This window comes from Vombatus ursinus, unplaced genomic scaffold (assembly GCF_900497805.2).
Source record: "Vombatus ursinus unplaced genomic scaffold, bare-nosed wombat genome assembly UNPS02015175.1, whole genome shotgun sequence".
Classification (NCBI taxonomy): domain Eukaryota; kingdom Metazoa; phylum Chordata; class Mammalia; order Diprotodontia; family Vombatidae; genus Vombatus; species Vombatus ursinus.
In genome coordinates, this window is record NW_020954953.1 from 19,709,308 (window position 1) to 19,734,557 (window position 25,250).

Genomic DNA, 25,250 nt, shown 5'->3' on the forward strand with positions numbered 1-25,250 from the left:
ACAAAAGAGGAGACTGATTCAAGTTAAGTGACTTTACTAGTGTTAAACATCAAGGAAGTATCTGAAGCAACATTTGAACTTGGGTCTTCCAGATTCCAGGTCCCATGCTCCATCCACATCTCTCCACTCAAAAACACATGTGTGTACATATATGTACATGATATGGTATATAGCTCTAGGGCCTGGATCTATGATTTCCTTCTTCTTCTTTTTCTTCTCCTCCTCCTCCTTCTTCATCTTTGTCTTCTTTTTCATCGTCTTCTTCTTCTTTGTCTTCATCTTCTTCTTCTTTGTCTTCTTCTTGACTTGCCCAGGGTCACACAGCTAGTAAGTGTCAAGTGTCTGAGGCCAGATTTCAACTCAGGTCCTGCTTACTCCAAAGGTGGTGCTCTATCCATTGTGCCACCTACCTGCCACCCAATTTCATTCTTGTAGGTGAGTAAAGTGCTCTCTCTACTAAGACCATTTGGCACCTTCTCATACTTTGTGTGCATTCTGTATATACCTATGAATGGGTATGTTTTCTTCCTTATTAGAATAGAACCTCCATATTCTCAGTGCCTGGTACTCATTGGCACTTAATAAATGCTTTTTGATTCACTGGTTTCCTTGAATATGAATCTGAAACCTCCACTGTTTGCCAAGCACCGGATCTGGTCTTCACACTGCCTAGTGGCTATTTCCCACAAAAACCTCAAACTGACCATGCTCAGAACCGAGGTCATCCTTTATCCCTAAAATTTGTTCTTCCTGATTTCCCAGTGATTATTAACAGCACTATCAGCATTTCTGATCACAGAATAATAGTTCATATGTTGTAACACTTTAAAGTTTGCAGAAGATTGCGAAAGACTTTTCTTACAACAAACCTTTGAACAGTTAGCATAGTTTAAATGTTATTACCATTTTATTGATCAGGGAACTGAGCCTCTGATAAGTTATTATTCACACACAACTAATAAGTGGTAGAGACAGCACCCAAACCTCAGCTTCCATATTCTTAGCCTGTTGCCCTTTTTTTTCTTCTGTTTTGTTATTTATTTTAAACATTCTTTTCTTTTAAAATTTTTAGTTCCAAGTTCTCTCCTTCTTTTTCCATACTCCTTCCCACTGCCATTGAGAAGGCAATCAATATTTTATCAATTATACATGTGAAATCATGTAAAATATTTCTATATTAACCATATTTTTGTTAAAAAGCAAGAAAAGTAAAGAAAGTAAAGAAAAAAATGAGCTTCAGTTTGTACCTAGAGTTTATCAGTTTTCTTTCTCTGAAGGTGGATAGCATTTTCCAATCATGAGTCCTTTGAAATCAGAATAGCCATATCTAGCACAGTTTGTCATCATTACAACATTGCTATTACTATACACAGTGATTTCCCCCTTCTTTTTACTGCACTTTGCATCAGTTCACATAGGTCTTACCATATGTTTCTGAAACTACCCCCACCTATCATTTTTTTTATAGCACAATCGTATTCCATCACAATCACGTGCAACAACTTGGTTGCCCATTCCCTAATTGATAGGCATCCTCTCAATTTCCAATTCTTTGCCACCACAAAAAGAGCTGTTATAAATATTTTTGTAAAACTGGTCCTTTTCCTTTTCCTTTGATCTCTTTGGGATACAAACTGGTGGTAGTATTGCTAGGTCAAAGGGTATGCACAGTTGTGGGCATAGTTCCTAATCATTTTCCATAATGGTTGGACCAGTTCAGTATTCCACCAGCAGTTCATTAGTGTACCCATTCTTTCTCATCCTCTCCAGCATTTGTCATTTCTGATGGGAGTAAGGTGGTACCTCAAAGTTGTTTTTTTTCTTTATCCAATCGGTAGTGATTTAGAGCATTTTTCCCATATAACTTTAGATAGCTTTGATTTCTTCTTTTGAAAACTGCCTGTTTGTATCCTTTGACCATTTATCAACTGGAGAAGAGTTCTTAATTTTTGTAAATTGGATTCGTTTCTATACACAGTATGTATTTGATAAATTAGGCTTTTATCAGAGAAACTTGTACAAAAGAAGTTTTTAATATTACTTCATTGTCTGTGGTACCTTTTGGCATAATGTAGTTTCCCCGATTATCTCTTTTAATTAGGTCTATTTTTGTTTTTGCTTTGTCTGAGATGTTAATTGCCACTCATGCCCTTCTTTTTGTTGTTGTTCAGCCGAAGCATATTAGATTCTACTCCAGACCTTTATTTTAACTCTGTGTGTGTCTTTCTGTTTCAAGTGTGTCCCTTGTAAACAAAATATTGTTGGATTCTGGTTTCTAATAGATCCTGCTCTCTGCTTCTGTTTTATGGGAGCACTCATCCCATTCTCCGCTTCCCTTTGTTTGTAACACAACAATGTAACTAAGAACTGGAAAGGGCAAACGTAAGAACCATTGCTAATGAAGTAATAAAAGATAGCACTAAGTTTTGTGCCAGTCAGCTTTAACTAAAATACGTGGGAAAATGTTAGAACAAATCATCATTTTGCTGACACTGGGAAGAACATAAAGTTTTATGGAAAAGCAAATAATATTCAGGCCAATTTCATTTTGTTTTCTATTAGAAGTCTTGTTAATGAGGGAAAAGAAATATATATAATATCTCTGAACTTGATTAAAGCTTTTGAATCAGTCCTACTTGATTATTTCATTAATAAGCTGTTTTTGTGCCAAATTGAATGATGTGGACAGCAAATGCTATGGGGGCTTAGGGAATATCATTGTGGACTAGAGTGGTTGAGTAATGCTTCCTGCAAAAAAGAATCATTTTGATATGCCTTGGAAGATAAGGATGGCTTCAGGTAGGAGATCTGAGTGGAAATCATAACATAATTAAAATGGTCACAGTAGAATTAAATATGGTGTGTCTGTGGGACATTGAAGAAGAAAGAAAGGATATTCAGGGGGCTTAACGAAATTCTTCTTCCAAGAAGCAATTTGATCCTGGCAGTTTTTTGTTGGAGCTTCAGATATAATGAAATGTTGATTGAGTTAGATGTGCTATTCTTTTGTCCCTATCTACAGTGCACTGAGCTGTAAAAGAGTTTTCCCTCTTCTGGGGCAGCCGTTAGGTTCACCTCCAGATTCAGGATTTGAGTCTGCCTTGAGCCATCTTAGATGACTTTCTGTTAAGTCTCGCTTATCTTCTAGTCCACGAGATTTCTAAGCAAGAAAGTTGGTTGAAGTTTGTCCTTGGTACATTATCAGGTGTCAAGAATCATAAAGAAGTCTCATTTAAAAGGAAAAGTTCATCTGCAACTCAAGATTTATATTTTATATGTGAAAGTTTTATGATATGTCAATTTATACTTTTTTACACTCATTTTCCTTCTAGGTTTTATGACAGGCACACAAAGGAACCCTCAGATGTCTCAGTATGGGCCTCAACAAACTGGACCATCTATGTCACCTCATCCTTCCCCTGGAGGACAGATACATCCTGGAATCAGTAGCTTTCAACAGAGTAACTCGAGTGGGGCTTATGGTCCTCAGATGAGCCAATATGGACCACAAGGTAAAAAAAAAAAAAATTAAGTAGTATGTATATGTGTTGTGTGTGTGTGTATATATGTAAACACATATACGTACATGTTATGTATACGTGTCGACACATATATACATGCATATCGTCCCCCCAAATTATTGATATAAAACTCAGTAATCTTAATAATCTTATTAGAAACATCATATTTTGTTAAAACACTTATTTTTGTGTTAAATTTGGAGGAATGTAAGATTGTTCATTGGTCCAAAATTAAGTGTTAAGAGAGAGCAGAAATTATTTTGGATTGATCCTCATAAAACTTCTGTTTCGCATTTATACTTTGTATCATAGATTCAGAACAGGAGGGTACCTCAGATTCCATCTCATTCAGTCCTCTCATTTTACAGATGGAAAAACTATGGCCCAGGGATGTTAAGTGATTTGCTCAAGGTTACATAGCTAGTAAGTGTATAAATATGAAATTGTTCTTGGTGTATAAAAGACACAGGTCCAGCTCCCAAATCGTTTATAATTTAAACTTTAATTTTATTGTTCGGGTCTAAGTTACTTTTTCCTCCTACCAGTACTTATACATTCTTTTTTCCTTGTTATCCAAGAAAAGCCCCACCCCATATTCCTTTTTAATCTTCTGTTAGATGTTTTCATGAGTTTCTGACCTTCATAGAAAAATGAGAAATTCATAGATTCTTTCATGCCTTTCAGGGGAGAAACTGAAGGATGTTGTAGGAAAATACAAATTCTTCTGTGCTTGAGAGATATCTCAGAGGCAGATGGGTCATAGGTTTAGAGGTTGACAAGATATTAGAGACTGTCCAGTGCAGTGTTCTCATTCTAGAAATGAGAAGGTATGATAGCATATACCAATTATCCCTGTTACTAGGTGATGCTAAGACTTGTCTACTGCTTGAATTTAGTAGTTCTCAAATGCAACAGTGGTAAAGGTCATTGGGTGTCCATACTAAGTCTGGGACCAACATGGGACACCTCCTATTATCAGAGGGTCCCCAGGCTATCCAGGGACGGGTAAATTAGCCTCGGACTGAGAAAATGTAGCCAGACACAATTTTCATTCAGTATTGGCATCAGACCTGTGAATTTTTACTGCACTTCCAGCCTGAGTGACATAGGGAGACCTTTGTCTGAAAGAAAGAGAGGTTCACTAGAACCAGGACTGAATCAATAGCTGAGCATCATTCATAATAGCTACTAAGTGACCAAGAGAGGGCTGGAAGTGAGGTTCTCTGATTCCACTGTACCATATTCCCAGAGCTTACACACATGCATTTTAAAATCAGGTCAGTGAGGTTTGGGAGAATTTGTGTTTTTAAAGTTATTTTATAGATTCTTGAGGTCATTAGCTATGATGTATTTGTTTACATCAGACATTGAAAGGTAATTTGCAGAGGGATGACTGGACTCATTTTCCATAGTTAACTAAAGTCTCCAGAAAATACTCGATAATATCAAATGAAGATGATCAGGACGGGATAGGGAATTCTTAGACAATCTATGATCTTCATAACAAGGTTGTCTGTTTATGTTGAAGACATGTCATGTCCACCACTATTTCATGGACATTTTAAAGTAGACATTTATTGAGTCATTTCAATGACTGTGATATAAAGGACAGACTTAAAGGCAAGGAACCTGGGTTTGATTGTTCACTTTCCTACCAGTGTGACCTCAGGTAATTTATTTGATTTTTTTGAGTTTCACTTGCCTCATCTGCAAAATGAGTAGAGAGAGCATGAGATGATTCCTAAGGTCATTTATCACCCTAAATCCTGTTCAACACTAATTTTGAGTTCTACAAATCTAACCGTTTTGTCTTACTTACTGGAGTCTATCCATAAAGTTAGGCATAGTGGTCTGGATACTTGTATATTTCCTCTTTTTTTTTTATATGTTCCTATCTGACCATAAGAACAAGGAACAATCCTGTAGAAAGATACTATAGTCACATTAAAATTTTAAATAACATATTAGAAAACCAATGATTTTCATTTCTTGAGTTTCAAAGTTCTTCCCTATCTTTGTTAAGAAAATTATGTATTGAATTCCATTTCATGAGTCATGGAAAGCTGCCTGGGAAAACAAAACTTCCTGGTGGGACAAATGGATGAAAGTATTATTTTGAAAGGACTATTCAATGCCAATAGATTTTAATGTATTTTTCTGCTATCATGGAGATAAGCTGAGAGTTAGAACTCTCAATTGATTATCAACAGACTCACTGACATTTTTGCTCCAGAGCTTTTCACCCCATCTAACCAAAAGGATTCTCTCTCCTCCGAAAACCCATAGCACATCCTTTGTACCTGTCTTGCAAAACAGAGTATCACCTACCTTGCGTTATGACTCTTACTCTACATGTTTTATCTCACCTACTAGATTGTAAACTTCTTCAGAGCAGGGCAATGGGTCTGTTTCATCTTTGTGTTTCCCATAATATGCCTTGAGTGTGGTAGGTTTTATGTTGGCTGAATGACTGAAATTATTAAACTTGGCTATTCCTTACTTAACATTTTTTACAGGTCATTGATTCCCTCTCCTCCGTTTGGACTATAAATTCTCACATTTTTATGTATTATGAAGTAGTCTGTAGAGTTTATAACAGTATAGAAGATGATATTACTCCAAAGATCATTTCTTTTCACAGATTTTTTTTTAAAGGTGTGTGCCCTATTTTTATCCGTTTAATCGACTCCTACTCATATTGGACTAGGTTATTTGTATTCTGTCCATCAGGTGCTCTACCACAGTTCTTTCCTAGGAAAGCATTAGCGCTCTCTGTGTCAATCAGATCGAGACCCTTTGTGTGAAGATGTGGAATTACCTTGTGCTGTGACTGACTAGGGGTTTATCCATTTATTGTCATGCATTCTTTTGGAAACGCTGTTGCTTATACAACATCTCCAAAAAGTGATCATCCAGTGTTTGTTTCAGCACCACAAATGACAAGAAACTGACTGCCTTATAGGGTGTCCTGTTCTATTTATCTTTTTCTCACCACAAGCACCCTTCCTTCTCCTTAGCTCTTTTCTCTAGGCTAAATATTTCGTTCAACCGACTTTTATAGGACATGGTTTAAAGTTTCTTTAACATCTTGGTTCCTCATCTCTAGGTCCACTCCAGTAAACTATGTCTCTCTGTAAGATATGGTACCCAAAACTGGATCAGGTACATCAGTGATCTTGTTTGTAATTAGACTGTCTTGTCCCTCACCTAGATACCTTAATTCTATTATTACAGTCTCAGATAATTTATGATTAGGTCATGCTATTGACATATTGACTCTAAAGTCTGCAAAAGCCTTCAACCCCTTTTCACATGAGCTGCTGTCTAGTCATTTTTCCTCCATCTTGTACTTGTGTAATTGGGTTGTTTTTTTTTTTTAACTTAAGTACAAGACCTGTTTATATCTTTTTTTTTTGTCCCAGTTCTTTCAACCATTCTGTTATCCATCCCTTCCAGCTTTGTGTTACTCACAAATATTAAAAGGATGCTAACTCTGCCTTTATCCAAATCATTTACAAAAATGTTGAACAGCATATTGGGCACTTTTTACCCTGCAACTTAACAAATTTAGGCTATTAAGGTAACAATCAGTGCTTAAGAACAGTAATTTAATTAACGTTGCTGTAGATCAAAACATGTGCAGAAGTGCCCCAATCTGCTTTTCCCAAACAGTAGGACTTAGTCCCTTTTCTTTAGTCAGCTTTCATTTTTAATAGTAGAATCTGTTTCGGAGGTCTAAAGTATTCCAACTGATTTCACTCCAAAAGAATAATAGGTCTCTTGCATGATACCAGTAACTCATTTTGAATAACTTCCTGAAGATGATGGAACTATAAAATTCATGATTTTGGAATGCTAAAATGGGTATTTAGTCATTTTTAAGAGTCATAAATGTTACTAAGTACATTTATTAACCATTAAGTTATTAACCACTTATGTAGCATATTAATAAATGAAAACCCCTATTATGTACTTACTGTGTACTAAGCCCTGGGGATACAAATACTGAAGTGAGAGTGCCTGCAATCAAGGGGCTCACACTGTAATTGTCAAAGGGACAACATAGAAAAGAAAGTTCAGTTTCTGGGCAAGTGGAAAGATCTGGATATTCTAAGAGTCTAGTTGTAGGGGTGGATGGCAAGGTCTACAGGTGTTCAGGTTACATTAGTAGAACAGTAATCTAGGGAGTATAGAGGCAGGGCAGATGGTAAGGACCATTGATTGGGCCAGTGGTCCTTCATCTCCCTGAAGGGATTAGGGTTGGGGATTCCCCATTCCATCCATAGTATGTGAGCAGTCAAGCAACTTTGCATGAGTTTTGTAGCATATCAGAGGAACAAGGGAGCCTCCATGGTAATGATCTTCCCACTTCTTGGCTGTCCACTTAAATGGGTTCTTAAGGTCTAGCTTTAATCCACTAAAATATTTGTCTTACCAAGTAGTTAATTATTTGATTGTCCTATTCTTCGTGGTATATATAATAATAGAACCTCAGAAGTTACCTCATCAGACTCCAACCTAAAGAGAAACTTCATCTGCAGCATCTAAAACAAGTGATCTTAAAAAAAAAAACAAAAACAAAAAAAAAAACTCCTATGTGCCAGGCATTGTGCTAAGTGCTGAGGATACAAATAAGAAAAAAGAGACAGTGCCTGCCCTCAGGAAGCTTATAGTCTATGGGAAAAGACAATACAGAAAAGGAAACTGAAAAGGAAGAGAGAATGGTCTTCCGTATAGAATCCCAAATTCCTTCCACTTAACCTAAAATGGCTCCATTTCAAGTGCTGTCACCAGCTAGTTTGGATGTCGTCCAGCTTTTCCTGAAAAATGAATCACTCCAAACTAAACATAACCCACCAGATGTGGTCTGGCAGGAAAGGGAGTATATTGGAACAATAACTTCCCTTTCCTTAATATTCTTTTTCTAGTAGGGATCTCAAGATTGTGTTAGCTTTTTTGGCTCCTTTGTCACACTGTTGACTCACGTTAAGCTAGGTCACACAGTGGATGACCAGGCATAGAGTCAGAAAGACCAGAGTTCATATCCTGCCTCAGATACATTCTAGTTCTGTGACCCTGAACAGGTCACTTACCCTCTCGCAGGTTCACCTTTGTCATCTGAAAAAAGTGGGGACGATAATAACACCTGATTCACAGCATTGTTGTGAGAATTGGGTGAAATAACATAATGTGAAGCACTTTGCAAATCTCAAAGTACTATATGAATGCTAGCCATTGATACTATTATAATTATTACTATAGTCCTAATACCTCTGGGTCTTTTTCATGCGAAGTGTTATTTGGCCATAGTCCCCACCTCTTTGATCACAAAATTGTTTTTGTTACATTTGGGTCTAGGATTTTGTGTTGATCCCTATTTAATTTCATCTTATTAGATTCTGCCTATCTAGCCCATTGGGATTTTTTTCTAACATAATTCTGTTTAATACTATGAGCCCACGAGCCAACATGTTAGTAGTTGCCGCAAGCTTCTTGGCATTTGAAGATTTTATAAGCATTCTATTTATGTCTTTATCTAAGCAGTTGACCAAAATGTTGATTAGAACAGGACTAAGGACAGAGCCATACAATCCTCCTGCTTGGCATTAATCACTCCTCTTGGGGCTCTCTTCATCTGATTTCAAATCCACCAGCTAGTACAGTCATCTATATCATGTATTTCCACTTACACATAAGGTTGTCTTGATGATAAATGACTTTTCCATGCAATTATTTATCCTTCTAGGTAAGTGCTGTGGCTATCATTGTTGCCTTGTTACATATTACATAAGGTTCAAGGAAGTGATTTACCTGTGTCCATGTGACTAGAAAGCGTCAGATGCGGGAACTGAACTCAGTTCTCTCTTTACTCTGAGGTCCAGTACTTTCCATTATACTGTCCTGCTTCTTGGGGTAGAAGATATGTCATGAAATCGAATGCCTTTGGTGTGCCCTGGCTCAAACCATTCCATTTAAACCTGATAAAAGGAAATGAGCTTATATACTGGCATGACATGGTCTTGATAAGACCAAAATGGCTCATATTGATCGCTGGTTCACTTCCTGAAACCTTCAAAGCATCCCTTTGAGGCAGTTAAGGTGGTGCTGTGTATGGCCCCAGACCTAGAATCAGGAAGACCAGAGTTCACATATGGCCTCAGACACTTAAACCAACTGTGTGACCCTGGACAAGTCACTTAATCTTTTTGCCTCAGTTTCCTCAACTATAAAATGGAGATGATAATGGTACCTGCTTCCCAGGGCTTTTGTGAGGATCAAATAAGATCATATTTGTAAAGCACTTAGCATAGAGTCCATCACATCTAGGTGCTATTCCCCTTTGTTTCCCCTCATAATTAATATTAATAAAAAATTACAGTACTGAAATTTTTCCAGGAATTGAAATCAAGATTATTAGCCTTTAGTTTGAACCAACCTATTTTCTTTCCTCATTTCCAGAATGAGTACTGTTTGTCTGACTCTAGTGCTGCAAGACTCATTCATTTACTCTGCATGACTTTCAGAGATCATCAGTGGTGACTCAGTCTAGTCCACTGGTTCTTTCTGGTGATATAGTTCATCCAAGCCTGGAGACTCAAATTCATTGAGAGGACCTGGTGGGCAGTCTTAGTATCTCTTCTCATCAGCATCTTCTTTTGTTAACCAAGTTGCTTCCATACTTTTCAGTCAAAGTTGATTCTCTCTTTTCTGCAAAAACAAAAGCAAAGTAAGAGTTGCATAATTCTGCCCCCACCTCCAGGGATTGATTGTTGGCCTCTACATAGATTTTTTTTTTTTTTTTGGTCCTTTTTGTTCTTAGCTTTCATCACTATCTTCTGTGCCGTCTGAGTATCAGTGCTCCTGGTGTTGCTTTAACAGCACCATTCACTTTTTTCATCATTTATTTTCCTTTGTGTTGCCTTTGTAGGTGTGATTTTTTTTTTAACATTCTGTGTTAGTTTATACAAACATAAAAATCCTGTTCAAAAATGGAGATTTCTTGTCCTCATCTTAGACATCTTTATATCCTCTTTGGGAGTCTATACCCATGCCTTCAATCCAGAAGCATTCAAATCTTGATTGAATAAATAAATCTATGCAAAAACTTAACAGACATTTAATAAATGCTTACTATGTGTCAGGCGCTACGGCAGGTATGGGGGATTTAAATCAAAAGCAAAAATAGCCCCTGCCTTCAAGGAGCTTACATTTTTATGGGGGAGGCAATGTATATCTCTATCTAGATAGATAAATGGAAAGATGATGGAGAGAGAAATAGATGATAGAAAGGTACATATATAGATATATATAGATAGAGATATAGAGATATAGAGATATATATCTCTATATCTATATCTCTATCTATATATAAAATTGAGGCATGGGCGATAAATACCCAGGGGATGGAAAGTGACCTTAGGAGGGAATCAATAAATGAGGGGACCAGGAAAGACTATAGGAAGTAACTGCGTCTTAAAAGGAAGTCTTTCGTTCGAGGCGGAGTTGAAAAGCGAGAAAATCCCAGAAATAGAGGGCAGGGGAGAAGCACAGTCACTATAGTGTAGGTGATGGAAAATGGAATAGTGTTTGTCAGGGCCAGAGAGAAGGACAGTTTGATTAGATTGTAGAGTGTGTGGGGAAGAGCAGTGTATTAAAAACTAGGAATATGGAAAAGTTTCTTGTTGTGAGTGAGCTTTACGTGGCAAACAAACGTTGCTGTTTAATCTCACCCTTAACAGGAAGCTTATGAAGTGGGGGGGGGGGGGGCCAAGGCAGTCCCCAGGCTGTGGAGAGTGAATGGGATTTGTAGTGTTGGTGGAATTTGAGGCAGGGAGCCTTGTAGAAGGTAAAAGGTAATGAGAGCTTGAACTAGGGTAGTGGCTGTGAGTAGTGAAAAGGGAGAATATGTAAGAGAGGCAGTGGAGGAAGAAATTGCAAGATTTAGCAGCTCCTTTGATGTGCAGAGTGAGTGAGAGTAAGGAGTTCAGGGGACACTGAAGTTGAAGGTGAGGGTGATTCAAAGGAGCATGGTGCCCGTGACAGTAACATAGAAGTTCAGAAGAGGGATGGATTTTTGAGTGTAAATTCTGTTCCTACTGTATTGAATGTGAGATACCTGGGTGGCGCATATTTCTGAATCTCCAATATACAGCTGGTAATATGGGACAGAGACTAGGTCTAGACCAGTAGACTTCTGAGTCATCTACATAGAGATGATCATTGAACCCATGGGAGCTTGTGAAATGACCAAGTGAGAGTCTGAAGAGTAAAGAAGGTGAGGGCCCAGGACAGAACCTCATGAGGCTTTTTTTTTTTTCTTAATCATGACATGGTTGAACATCCAGCTAAGGAAATTAGGAAGGAATGATCAGACAAATAGGAGAACCAGTAAAGAACAGTCATAAAAACAAAAACTAAGGTATTTACCCGTGTCAAATGCTGCAAAGAGGTTAAGAAAGAGGAGGATTCCAGAAGGGCAATTAAAACATTAGTTACTTTGAAGAGAGCAGTTTTAAGTTTAGTGATAAGGTCAGAGGTCAGATTTCAGAGAATTTAAAAAAGAATGAGATACATGGAGGCACTGATTGTAGGTGTCTTTTTCAAACAGTTTAGCTATGAAGGGTAAGAGAAATATGGGCAAAAGTAAGTGGCCCCACTGAGATGTAGTGAAAAAAATGGAGGGAGAATTGGACGTGGTTGTAGGCAACAGAGGAGGACCCAGTGAGAGAGTGAAGATTCGAGAGATGGTGGTGCAGGCAGGCTGCTGGAGAAGATGGCACTGGATGTGATCCAAGAGTCCATGTAGAAAGGCTGGCTTTGGCAAACAAAAAGGCTGCCTTATCCTCAGTGACAGAAGGAAGAAACGATAGAAGTAGGGAGAGGATTTTAGAGAGATTTGAGATGAGGAAGAAGGAAAAATACCATTAAGTATATGGGAAAGTCCTCCCATGGGAGGGGTGGCATGTGAGGTGACTTGAGAAAAAGAGTAAGAGAATAAATGTATTGAAGAATGATAGGATTGTCTTACTGTAGTGAGGGCCCAGTTGAAATTAGAAAGCATACATTTATAGTGGACCCTTGTGGGTATTGGCAAGACCAAGAATAAGACCATCCCTCTGTATAACTGAGATTAATTATAAATCTAATGCAGGAAGGGACCTTAGAGTTCCATCTAGTCCATTCCCCCTTCATTTTACAGATGACTTGCCCAAGGTTACATAAGTAGCATTATATGTGGGATATGAACACCCGTCCTCTGAGTCCAAAGCCAGTGCTTTTCACTGAAACACATTCTTCCCACATGAGGCACAGGTTATGGAAGTTGAATAGAAATAATAAATAAATGGAAGATTTGGAAATTTGAAGTTTAAAAAAATTATCGATATGTATGTTGAAATCCCATAGTACGAGGGTAGAAATTGGAGTGGAGAAGAAGATTGTGGTCCGAGCACTAAATGCATTGAGGTAGAAAGGATAATGTGCTGAGGTTGAACAGATAATGGATTTCAACGTCTAGATTGGATAATTAATCTGGATTCTGTAGGAGGAGGAGGAGGAAGAGGAGATGATGGTGATGATGATGACGATGATGATGAAGAAAGGAATATTCAGATTCTTATGCCACAACTTTGGAGTTGATGTGGGGCAGAGATGGTTGCAGAAACATAAGTAAAAGAAGATGGAAGGAGAAAAAGGAGGCAGAATAGAATAAAATAAGTCTGTTAATCATCAGTTGGGCATATGTGGATTGGCATACATGGCAGGGAGGGAACAAGGTTGAAATGTGGGAATAAGGGAAGCTGAGAAGTTAAAGTTGGAAATACGGCAGAGATGTTTGGCAGTTGGGACTTCAGTATCACAGGGAAGAGAAAAGTATATGATAGGAGTATGCTAACCATTCGAGAATGAGTTCAAGTAGAGTAATAGTGAGGTCTCCTGATGAAGGAAGGTGATTAGAAGATTCAGGTTCAACCCTTCAGGTTTCAGGACAGCTCACAACTCCCAGACTTTCCATGCTGCCGAGTCCTAGGTTGCTCTGTTCTAAGGAGGCATCTGAAAGACCTCAACAGATACGGTGTGTCCCAAGGCTGATTCCTAGCATAGAGGCTGAAGGTGCCTCCTAAATTGTGTTATAAGCCATGAGCCATCAGGAAGTCCAACCAGGAGGCTGAAGAGTGATAGCATTGGTTCTAACCTCTCCCATCAGCCCCAACCAAATCCTGGTGGTATTGAAGCTCTCCGACTGGTCTGGAAGCCTAGTTATTGAGGATGACTTAATCTAGCCAGCTCAGCTCAGTTGTTGTTCTTAGGCATCCAGAAGCCCAGTGTGAGGTGGCCTGAGGCCAGCCAAGAACAGGACCTCACTGCATCATGGCTTTATGTGCCATAGATTGTGTTCATTCAAAGCCAAGCCAATTTATTAAGATTAGAATAATGAGAATCCACAGCTAATTTAAAATTTCTGGTAATAGTAGCCCTTCAAAGGTTTTTAAGTATATTATTGAAATAAGATAGATGTCTTAATTTTTCTTTTCTTAAAGTTAGGATAGTGATTTTGCTAGAAATCTCAGCATCACTACCTTCCATTTAGTGCCTAAATTTAATTCCAGGTGGGTTGGAATTTAAAATCAATTGGTCATAGAGATAAAGTGGGCAAAGAGTTCATACGTTTGTGTTCCAAAAACGTCTGTGCCAGGCTGTACCCACTTGAAAAGTGTGGGCTCTTGGACTTGGCTGCCTGACATGTCCAGCTGATGTAGGCTGGCCCAGCATCTGCTGCATTCATTGTGTTTAATGCTGGATCCATCTGTTTTCTGTCAAAGCTATTGCCAACAAATTACTGATCTATTAGAGAAACATGGAAATAAGATTGTACTTCTCATTCCTGGCTTTTTGTCTCATGTTTTGTTTGGCTTTTATGGAACCTTACATTTTTGCCGTGTGTGTGTAAAGCACATCATAACTGGTATATAGTATTGAATTGTTTGCTTTATAAAATAAGAAAGAAATCTAGCTCATTCTCTAACCTCCTTCCTTCCTCCCCTCCAAAAAAATATATATATAAAGCTCATTTTAAGCCTTGAGTGACCAGTTTTACCCAGGTATGTGAGAGTAAAGAGAGTCTTACCAGTTTCAAGGAAAGGAAAGAGCTTTTCTGTTTCTGCTGCTGAATAGAGGCCTCTGTAATTATTATTTCCTTGACATGTACTGCTGAATGCCAAATCATGAAACCCGATTGATTGAAGAAAGAAAATAGAGATTGGGTGCACAGTATAATCTGTGTGTGTGCATGTATATGTGGGTGGGTATAGTTATTATAGTCAAACACATACTCCACCCCATTACAGTTTGCTTTCTGGTATCCAGCAAAGAGCAGCTGCTGAATTAAACAGGGCGATTGAAGCTGAGTTCTTCCCTATGTAGCTACATCATTTGAACCGAAAAAGATTGTAATAGAAAAAGATACAGGATAACCTATGAATCTTTTTTTTTTCTCCTTTCTGTTCATAAAGTTGTTGATTGCCAAATAAAAATGAGGTGCAGGAACACAGAGTAATTCAGGAGACTTCCTTCTCTGTTATCCCACATTGTGGGGATATTCTCTGCAACAAACGCATAAATGTTGGGTTTGTGAAACAAGATTAAAGTGTTATTTCATTTCCTTCCAAAGCAAAGGGCACATGTGTTTTCACTGAAGAGGGTTTCTAACCAAGTGTGACAGTTATGAGGATTTGGGGTAGAAGGGTGGAAACTGGCTACAAAGTAACAGCATGAATGTATGAATTAATTATGTGTGCATTCAAACAATGAATTAGTTTATTTTTAATAAAAGCAAAGTGAGGAAAGAGGTCTGTATTTCTACTCTTGATTATAGATGGGGGAGGGTGGAGGATGAGGTCATGGAGGAGGGAAAAAGAAGGAAAGATGTCTTTTTCCTGCTCACAGAGGAAAGCTGGGATGACTTGTTATTTAAATAAGCCTGAGAATAGTGAGTAGAAGCCCACATGTTCCACTCTCTACATTCCTCCCGGACAAGGATTAGAACACTCTTTCTATTAAATCGAGTGTGGTGGTTTAAAAAAAAAAAAAAAGGCTAAAACTCTTATAATTTGCATAATAAAACTGGACTTCCATAAACTGCTTTTTATAATGCCCTGCCATCAGGAAGGGCAGCTAGGTGGCATAGTGGAAAAAGTGCCAGGCCTGGAGTCAGGAAAACTCATCTTCCATGATTTCAAATCTGGTCCCAGTCACTTATTAGCTGTGTGACCCTAAGCAAGTCACTTCACCCTGTTTGCTTCAGTTTCCTCATCTGTCGGATGAGCTGGAGAAGGAAATGGCAAACCACTCCAGGATCTTTGCTAAGAAAACCCACAATGGAGTCACACAGAGTCAGATAACAACTAAAAAATGACTGAACAACTAATGCCATCAGGACACCTTACAAAAATATAGAACATAAAAATGCCAAATGCATACAAAGCCATTTCTGGAGGTGATGGTGGACTCCAGCAATGGAGGAAACTGAGATAGGCTTCCTTTAGGAAGTTGCCCTGAAGCTGACCATTGAAGGATGGGGGTTCTACAAAGTGAAGATGACTGTGAACGGGGAACAGCCTACAGAAAGGCACAGACGTGAGAGATGAACACTATATGTGAGAGACAGCAAATAATCCAGCTTGGCCAGACTCGATTGCATGAAGAAGAGTTCTATGCAGTAATCCTGGTGACGTAGGCCTGAGCCAAATTGGTGAAGAACTTTCAATACCAAAATAAATGTGTTATTCTGGAAGCCACTGGAATTTCTTAATTAAGGGAGTAGCATGGTCAGACCAGTGATTTTTAAGTATATCAGATTTGATTGCTGAGAATCGAGGATGGATTGGAGGGGGAGACTGGATGCAAGGGGACCATTTAGGAGGCCACCCCAGAGTACAGGTGAGAGATGATAAGGGCCTGAAATGATGGTTTTTTTCCCCTAGCATCTCAAGCAGTCTGAATTTTGTCAGGGCTACACATACAGTGAGCTAAAAAGATGCAGAACAATATGCTTTCCTGAAAAGTCAGTTTTAAATATTTGCAACTTTTATTGTAGCAGGGACACTTGAGATATCAGAGGGGCCCTCAGGATGCCAAAATGGATGATACTCCTACATCCCAAGAAGAGACTGGAAATAAAAAATATATGTGTGTGTGTGTGTATAACATATATATTAATATATAAAATATATTTAAAATATAATTTTAAAAAGGATATTAATAACACCTACCTCACAGAGTTGTTGTGAAGATCAAATGAGATGTTTTATAAATGTGTGTGTGTGTGTGTGTATATATATAGTATTTGGTAATCTTTAAAGCACTATATATAAGATCTAGCTGTTATTATTATCATTATTATTATCCATTTATCAGTTATCAATGTCTCCAGCTATTGGAGATAGTTTTTTTATTACAATCTTTTTATCTTTAGAGTTTGCTTTTTCCCTTACATCTGAAGTGAACCTCATAGGTCTATTAGGCCTTTTCTTTAGTCCCTAGTTTTCCCTTTGTTTATAGCAGGCCTGCACATCCTGCGGCCCAGGCACACCAAGGGATTTCAAGCAGACCTAGACACCAAGACACTAAGAGGATGTTTTCCTCTACATTTTTTGCAGGCCGCACGAAATCCTTTGGTGAACTGTCGGTTGTGCAGGCCTGGTTTATAGCATCCGTCTTACATTAAATAAAACTAGAATGAAATTAAAACAAAAGAGGTCAGAGAGTTATGAGAGATTTTTGGAGTTAGGATTCATCTCTAGCTGTTAGGCTCAGGGAGAAAAGTGGCACCTAAACAAAGAAAGGAAGGGTTTCAACAGGAAAAAATGTGACAAATACACATTCCATCAGAAAGGATGAGCTCCATAAATGCTAAATCAATACCGTCCAAAGCCCTACAGGACAACCTGAAAAGATCAGGCAAGGGAGAAGTTGTATTAATGAGTTATAAAATGGTCTAGGTTAGTTTAGAAAATCTTCAAAAATCACTAGCTTTTAAAATTAAGGCAAATGATCAAGATTTTAAAGGATATAAAATTGAATTCCTGCTTAGTGACTTAAAATATTTTCTGAGATGTTCCATTATTAAATACTTTAGTGTTATGGAAGTAATTAATTCTTCATTGGTATAAAAAGCCAAAACAGTGATAAAATGTTATAGTTATTGTCTTCTTTGACTGTTTGCATGAATTAAAAATACATGTATATTAAATATATTTCTTGTACTTTTAAAGGTAATAGTATTCTACAGAGCAGTGTGAATCTAGGAAATCATAGGAGTGACATAAATGTAATAATTCCTAAGGGATCTTCCTGCCTTCAAGGTCTAGGACAGTGGTGTTAAATTCGTATAGAAATGTAGCCACCAAACTATACATACGAATGCCTATGGGCTACGTGCTAACTTAGAAAACCACATAGTCATATTATCTATGTTCTAATTAGTTTAATGTTTCCCAATTCATTATAACATGGTTTGGGCAAGTGAGGCTTTCATCCCTCCTCTACCAATAACTAGCCGTGTTACCTTGGGCTTAACCTTGGAACGCAGTTTCTTTCTCTGTAAAGCAGTACTAATAATTCTTGTCCAGCATCTTCTTCAGGTTGTCATCAGTACCAACTGACACTGCATATGTGAATGTACTTTGAAACATTAAAAAAAAGTATACAAATGTAAGGTATTATACTACCCACAAGGATTGACTTTTCCTTAGCGGCTTGTTATTAGAACTAGTTAAAAATCACTTCTATCCCCAGTCACATACTATTTAAACAAAAATAGTAGTACACATGTAGCCACAGCACCACATAGACCATTATAGTAGTATACCAAATTAATCTCATTCCCCTAAAAACGTCCTTGCTTTTTGCCTTGACTGCATCCATTTCCTGTGTCTTGAATATCTCTCCCTCTTTGTTATATTTCAATATCTCCTTTAAAGATTGGCTCAAGTACCACCTTCTTCCAGAAGCCTTCTCTGATGCCCTCGGTTTGTAAGAGGCTTTCTCCCTTTCAGACCTCACAACACAATTTATTCTGTCCCTCTCTGGTTAAATTACCATGTGTTATTTTGTATTATAGTGAGTGGGTTCAATAGCATAGGTGCAAAAGCTAGCTTTAGAAACTGGGAACGATGCATCTTCTTTTGAGATGAGAGGAATAGAGAACAAAGGGAGATGGGCGGAACTCTTGAGGTGGAAGAGGAGGGAAATTGGGAGTACTTTTATGTCAGATGGCCGGCCTCAGTGTTCTCAGTAATTAGTGAGAAAGATCATCTTCAAGGTAGGTTGGAATTGGGGGCTTTTGGAGAGTGCATGTCGTCTGGAATGGCCACTGAGAAAAATGTGATAGGAAGTCAGCAAGCAGTGAGCTGCATTTTTAAGATGCGTAAATGCGGTGAGGTATAACAGGTTGGAGGGCATGCATCTATTATAGGGCCAAACAAGCAGTTTGGTGATTTGTATCTAACATTGCACAGCAATCCAGGAGCAGAGAAAGAGGTCAACAAGGTTTCCCCAGAGTTGGGGACTGACAGAGTTGACAGTAAAGGATAAGGGATTCTGAAGTACTAAGGTATCATTAAAAGAGTTGACCATGAAATCCAAAATGGGTAGGAAGGGAAGTAGACCAGAACTGGACTTCTTAATCTGAGATCCACGAGTGTGTGTGTGTGTGTGTTTTGTGTGTGTGTGTTTGATTGGTAGCTGTTATAATACAGTTGGTGTCTTTTTTAACTCCTAAGTATTTTATTTTATGCATGTGAAATCTTTGTTTTCAGAGAGGGTCCATAAGCTTCACCAGACCACCAAAGATATCCATGACACTAATAAGGTTAAAAAGCCTTCTTCCAAGAGAAGAGAGAAAGCTGGGTTCTATTTAAGGCTACATGTGGTCAGGGCTCTCTCTCCAAGTGTTTCCTCAATTTTCAGAACAAGCAGATGTCAGATAGATGGATAGTTGGATGGGTGGATGGGTGGATGGCTGTGAGTATACATGCGTATATGTTTGTGTTTCTCCCTTTTGCATAGTTTTTCAGTATTCATACCTGTGCACACACACATGAACAGTGTTAGGGCTTTATCTTTGTTTTAATGAAGCTGCTCAGTTGTTCCTTTTGATTAGATGACTAGCCTTGGCGATGGGAATCACTGTCCTGTTTCAATTTTTTTTTCCAAGTACTATGATTAATGTTTATTGAGTCCTGGGCAGAGAAGAAGTAATGCTTTTAATCCAGCCGGTGTTCCATGTGAGTAAAAGGGACCCTTAGGAAGGACAAGAAGACCTAACAATCCCTCAGTGATTAAGCCAAACTAAATAAGGTTTCTGACTGACTTATATGTGTCTTACTATACATACTTTCTCTCCATCTTTCCTGCTGTCCCAGAAAGCAGGAATAGATCTGAATTTATAGAAATATGATCTTGCCACATCACTGGTTGTGGGTGGTAACTATTCCTTCCCATAGGCCTGTTTTCTCTCCAAACTCTTGCTTTTTAAATACTCTTTATTATTCTGATAATAGAAGGGAGAAGAAATATGTATATATGTGTATACGTATACATGTACACACATACACACACACACACACATATATACATGTATTTACACACATACATTGTCTTTAACTCCTTTTTTTTGACACCTTCAGGAATCTCTTCTAACAAGGAAGAATATGAACAAGGTTTAGTATCTATGAGTAACAATAGCCAAAGGGATGAGGGAAGGGGGGGGTTCATAGGCACCAAAAAAAGCAATGGAATTCATAATAGGTTTTTATTTATATGTGCAACATATATTCAGAATTATAAACCCCAAGTCCATAAATCCCTAGACGTTCCCAAGTCAATCTGGCTGGCTGACTTAGTTGGTGAGCATGGAGTTATTGTTAGATTCATGGTTAAGAACCCATTAGTTTTGCTTTTATCATAGCTCAGGTCAGGCCAGGTATCTCAAGATATGTAGCATTGGTCATAGAGGAAACCGGACGGCTCCTGTGCATGCTCTGTATTCCAGGCACACCGCCCCACTCCTTGTTCCCCAAAGTCAGCATTCCCCTTTCCATGTCCCTGCCTTATCTATCATAGACCCCTCCTAATTATAGCATTAACAATAACTAGTGTCCACATAGTACTTGAAGGCTTGCACAAAGTATTATATATATTGTCTCATTTTATCATCACAACAACCCTAGTTGGTAGCTGCTATTATAATGCCTCTATTTTACTACTGAGGAAATTGAGACCATCAGAGGTTGAGTGACCTGCTCACGATCACACACCTACAGTCTGAGGCCACACTTGAACTCAGATCTTTCTGACTTCAGGTCCAACACTATGCCCATTCTGGCATTCCCCCTTCCCTCAGCTTCTTAGGATCCCTGGCTTCCTTCAGTGCTCAGATCAGGTACCATCCAACCATCTCAAAGCCTTTCCTGGTGTTCTCAGTTATTAGTGTGTTAGTGCACTGCCTTGTATTTATTTCATTAGTGTACATGTTGTATTTCTTACTCATGGGAAAATGTAAGCTGCTCCAGAGCAAAAGTAGAAGCAGCCAGGTAGTACAGTGGATAGAGCACTTACTTCCATGCAATGCTGTGAGGATCAAATGCTGAAATATTGATGAAGGGCTTTGTAAACCTAAAATATTATTGCTAGTGATTAGTATTGTTACTATTATTATCATTTATTATTGTCTTGTTTTCTAAATGACTGCTTCAGAGTCTTATGCATAGTGTTTAATTAATTTGTGTAGTTTATGTTCAGTGCCTTTTTTTGTTTGTTTGTTTGTTTGTTTGTTTGGTGCAGCATTTGGGATTAAGTGACTTGCCCAGAGTCACACAGCTAGTGAGTGTGAGGTGTTTGAGGCCCGATTTGAACTGAGGTCCTCCTGACTCCAGAGCCCGTGCTCTATCCACTGTGCCACCTACCGGCCCCTTAGTACCATTATTTTTTAAAGGGTCATTCAAAGCAGTTGCTTTATGAATAGTATCATCTTAATTAGTCAGTCAGTAATCAGTACACATTTATTAAGCATCTACTATGGACCAGACACTGTGCTAAGCACTGGGGATACAAAAAAGATGTAAAAACCCCTGCCCTCAGGGAGCTTACAATCTAATCTTAAAGGCCAGAACATCAATAAGGTTTCCTTCTTCTTTTCCTTAACCTTTTGATATATACGATTTCTGTTTTTATTCAAAATGATTTCTTGATTGAGTTACCCATTATTTTTTGACCAAATTATTGTCAATATTAAATGAGGAAATATTTGGAATTATCTCCTTCTACATTAGAGAGCAGCCTTAACAATCAAGTAGCAAAGACTTTTATTGTGGCCATTTTTGTTTTGTTTTTCTCATCAAACACACGTCTTCTGAAGCAGCATATACTGCCCACCAAGGTCCATCAACTTTCACATGGCCTCTGTATATAGCCAAACCCTGTTACTGAATCCATTCCTCATTGCCCGTTCCTGTAAATAGGTTTTTAAATTTTCCCTTCAAATTTCCACCAGCAAGGTGGTGCATTTCTTGCTCTAAAAACATTAGGACAGAAATAGAGCTTCTTCCTCTGCCGTTTCACAGTTATTCCATGTAATGTAACTGGCTAGTAAGAGATGAGGTTGGTGAATAGTTTTGTACATAATTTTAATACCAGTTCATAAAACTGCCAGTATAAAAAATATTATGTTCCAAAAGTTTGCTTCTAAGTGTAGGACTTGGACTTTGAGATACATTTTTCCCATCACCACAGGTTTCTTGGTAGATAGAAAGAAATCAGTTGACCCCACAAATGTAGCTGAAATTGTATTCATTTGTAATGTTTTTGTTTCATACTATTTTTTCCTTGCAAATGTAAAATATTTTAGCCATATTATGGATTAAAGAGGATTCATTCTCCTGTAGGAACTTCTTCAAGGATCTGCTGTTTTAGAGGTGTTGCATATATACTGGTGCTAAGTTTCTCCAAATTAAGTTAGTCTAATCCTCACATGACAGCCATACAGGCCATGCTGGCCCCATATGGCAACCATTCCAGCTTAGTAGGATCTGCCAGAGTTTGTACTGTGAGGTAGCCTTCAGAAATAAAGGATGGGATGCTGAGTCTCGGGCACATATTGCTGAAAGCTCAATTAGATTTTCAGGGACTAGAAACCCCACTATTTTGTGGTGTTATTTTCCCAGTTGAGCATCCAGAGAAATACATTTGTCTTTCACTGTAAAATATAAAACTCAACTATCCAGCTCTTTCTGGGAATGGAATGGTTCTGGATGTCCAGGTTTTCTAGACACCTGAAGATTTACTGTTTAAAGTACCAAAATAGATAGATGTTCTTTAATTGCCATTTGTATGATAGTCTTTCTAAACATGTCACAGTCATCCGTGCAGCCTTAAAGCAAAAGTATGCTGAATGTAACGTTTAACCTTTTCTTAATGACACAGGGTTGTTTTTTAATGTGTCTGTTATTGTACTACATTGTTACTAAGCCATTTTCTCAGGGACTCTTAAGGGGCATAAGGCTATTTGCCAGTGAACTAAATGGCACTCGATTACTGTACTTCTTAGGTAGTTTTCTCTTCCCTCCAAGTCTGTCAGATGCCATCTCTCATTGATGAAAGTGGGGGTCATTAGAGACTCTTTCCTTCTCCTCTTCTAATTTTTATTTCTGATTGATTTGTGTGAAGTTGAAATTCAGAAATCTTAGCTTCTTAGATTCATGTGTAGAACAGAGACCCTGGTTGAGAAGCCCTCCTGCACATCAAGTGTTTGTGCTTTCTTTAGTTTGTGGAGTTGGTCATGCAGCTGGGCTATTTTTTCTTATTCTCTGGTTCTTGTAAGTGACAGGTGAGATTGGTAAATAGATGATTAGTTACTGTAAATAATTGATAATGATCAGACATTTCTATAGAACTTTGTATTCACATGGGTCCCCAATATATACAGGCATATGTATGCTTCAAATTTTGTTGTCTTAATTGGGTAATTTCTGAAATAACATATGGTAGTTGGCATTCACATAGAAAAGGAAAAATATTAACCATGATGTAAAATAGTATCTCTGAACATCACAAAATTATATTCCTGAAATTATTTTCTCCAAAATTAATTTAAATCAGATATGCTTAAATTAATAGAGCTGTCATTAAGAATTTTTTTTACGTGGAAAGATGGAAGACAGGCCACGCAGGACAGTATTGAGGGAAGCAGAGAAAGTCATGGGGGAATGTGGCAACACAGAGGACAGACCCATAGTAGTCCCATGTCCTCTGATTGGGGGTGGGGAGAGTACAAGAGGCATGGTAGCACCTTAGATAGTCCAATCAGAATTACCAAAGATTGAGTGGTTCATCCTACAGATTTAACAGTGTCCTTGACCCAGGGGAAGAGAGGTAAAAAGGGGCAAATGAGCCCACTGAGAGAGGAGCAAGAGACATTAGGAACTGGGGCCATTGGAGGAATAGAGTCCTGCTGCAAAAGAGGAAACACACATCTTCCTTCCTCCTCCATGTTGGCACCTCAGGGATGAGCCCTTGAGGTCCCTTCTTAGTTGTGGCTCTACCGTTTAAGCGAAGACAGGAAGTTCTAAATTAAGGAAAAGAAGGAAAAGAGAAGACATAAGGAATCTGATGTTTTAAAACCACACAAAACACTGGTATCCCTTAAATGTTTAACTTGAATTTTTCTTGAAGGTTGCAGTAATTACATTTGGTGCTTTTTCATCTGATTTTATGGTTAAGGCCACTAGGACTTAGGTAGATAACGTTTATGGCTAGTGTCTTGGATGAGGCCAAATGAAGAAACACTTGATAAGGGTAATAATTAAATGTCCTGTATTCTCCATATTGTTAGATTTCGGCTTTCCCAATGAATGTTTTCAAAAATTGTAAGATCAAATTTCTGTTTGCTTTTTGTTTAGGTAACTACTCCAGACCTCCAACATATAGTGGGGTGCCCAGTGCAAGCTACAGTGGCCCAGGTCCTGGCATGGGTATCAATGCCAATAGCCAGATGCATGGACAAGGGCCAAGCCAGCCATGTGGGACCATGCCCCTGGGACGGATGCCATCAACGGGGATGCAGAGCAGACCATTTCCGGGAAACATGAGCAGTATGACACCCAATTCTCCTGGCATGGCTCCGCAAGGAGGACCCGGAATGGGCCCCCCAATGCCAACTGTGAACCGTAAGGCACAGGAGGCCGCAGCTGCAGTGATGCAAGCTGCTGCAAACTCAGCTCAAAGCAGGTATGCTTTAAAGCAAAAATACATATTTTTTTAAAGGGATTGAAGATATAGTTACATAATTTTCCAAGATTATAGTATAGTTATAATTGAATGTAATTTCTTTGCATCTTCTGACTTCAAACATGGTTTGTAACATAAAGGTTAATGAAGTAAATGACAGACTACCGTCCACATTTAAAAAAAAAAGGAAGAGGATAGTGGTTGGCAAGCATCAGAGTGGAGAGTTCATACAATTTTTGTGAGATTCCAGCAAAACCAGATGCAGCTGCAGATAGAGTGGACTTTGTAGCTAAGTAGGATTCCATTTTGAATTATGAGTTTAAAACAGCAAATATTGAAGACTAAGAAAATATAACCTAAATGAATCCTCATTTCTACCCCTTTTTTATAAACATATACACATACACACACACGCCACAAAACCTTTATGAAATGGAGAAATTC

The 25,250-nt window shown here is 38.3% G+C and overlaps 1 protein-coding gene across 1 annotated transcript in view; it reads left to right on the forward strand.

The window, feature by feature from the left end:
* LOC114031461 (AT-rich interactive domain-containing protein 1B-like) overlaps positions 1–25,250 on the forward strand; it is a 550,161-nt gene that overhangs the window by 460,880 nt on the left and 64,031 nt on the right. Inside the window, 2 exon segments of the mRNA XM_027846530.1 lie at positions 3,333–3,512; positions 24,479–24,806. Of these exon segments, the coding sequence (XP_027702331.1) occupies positions 3,333–3,512; positions 24,479–24,806 (508 nt within the window).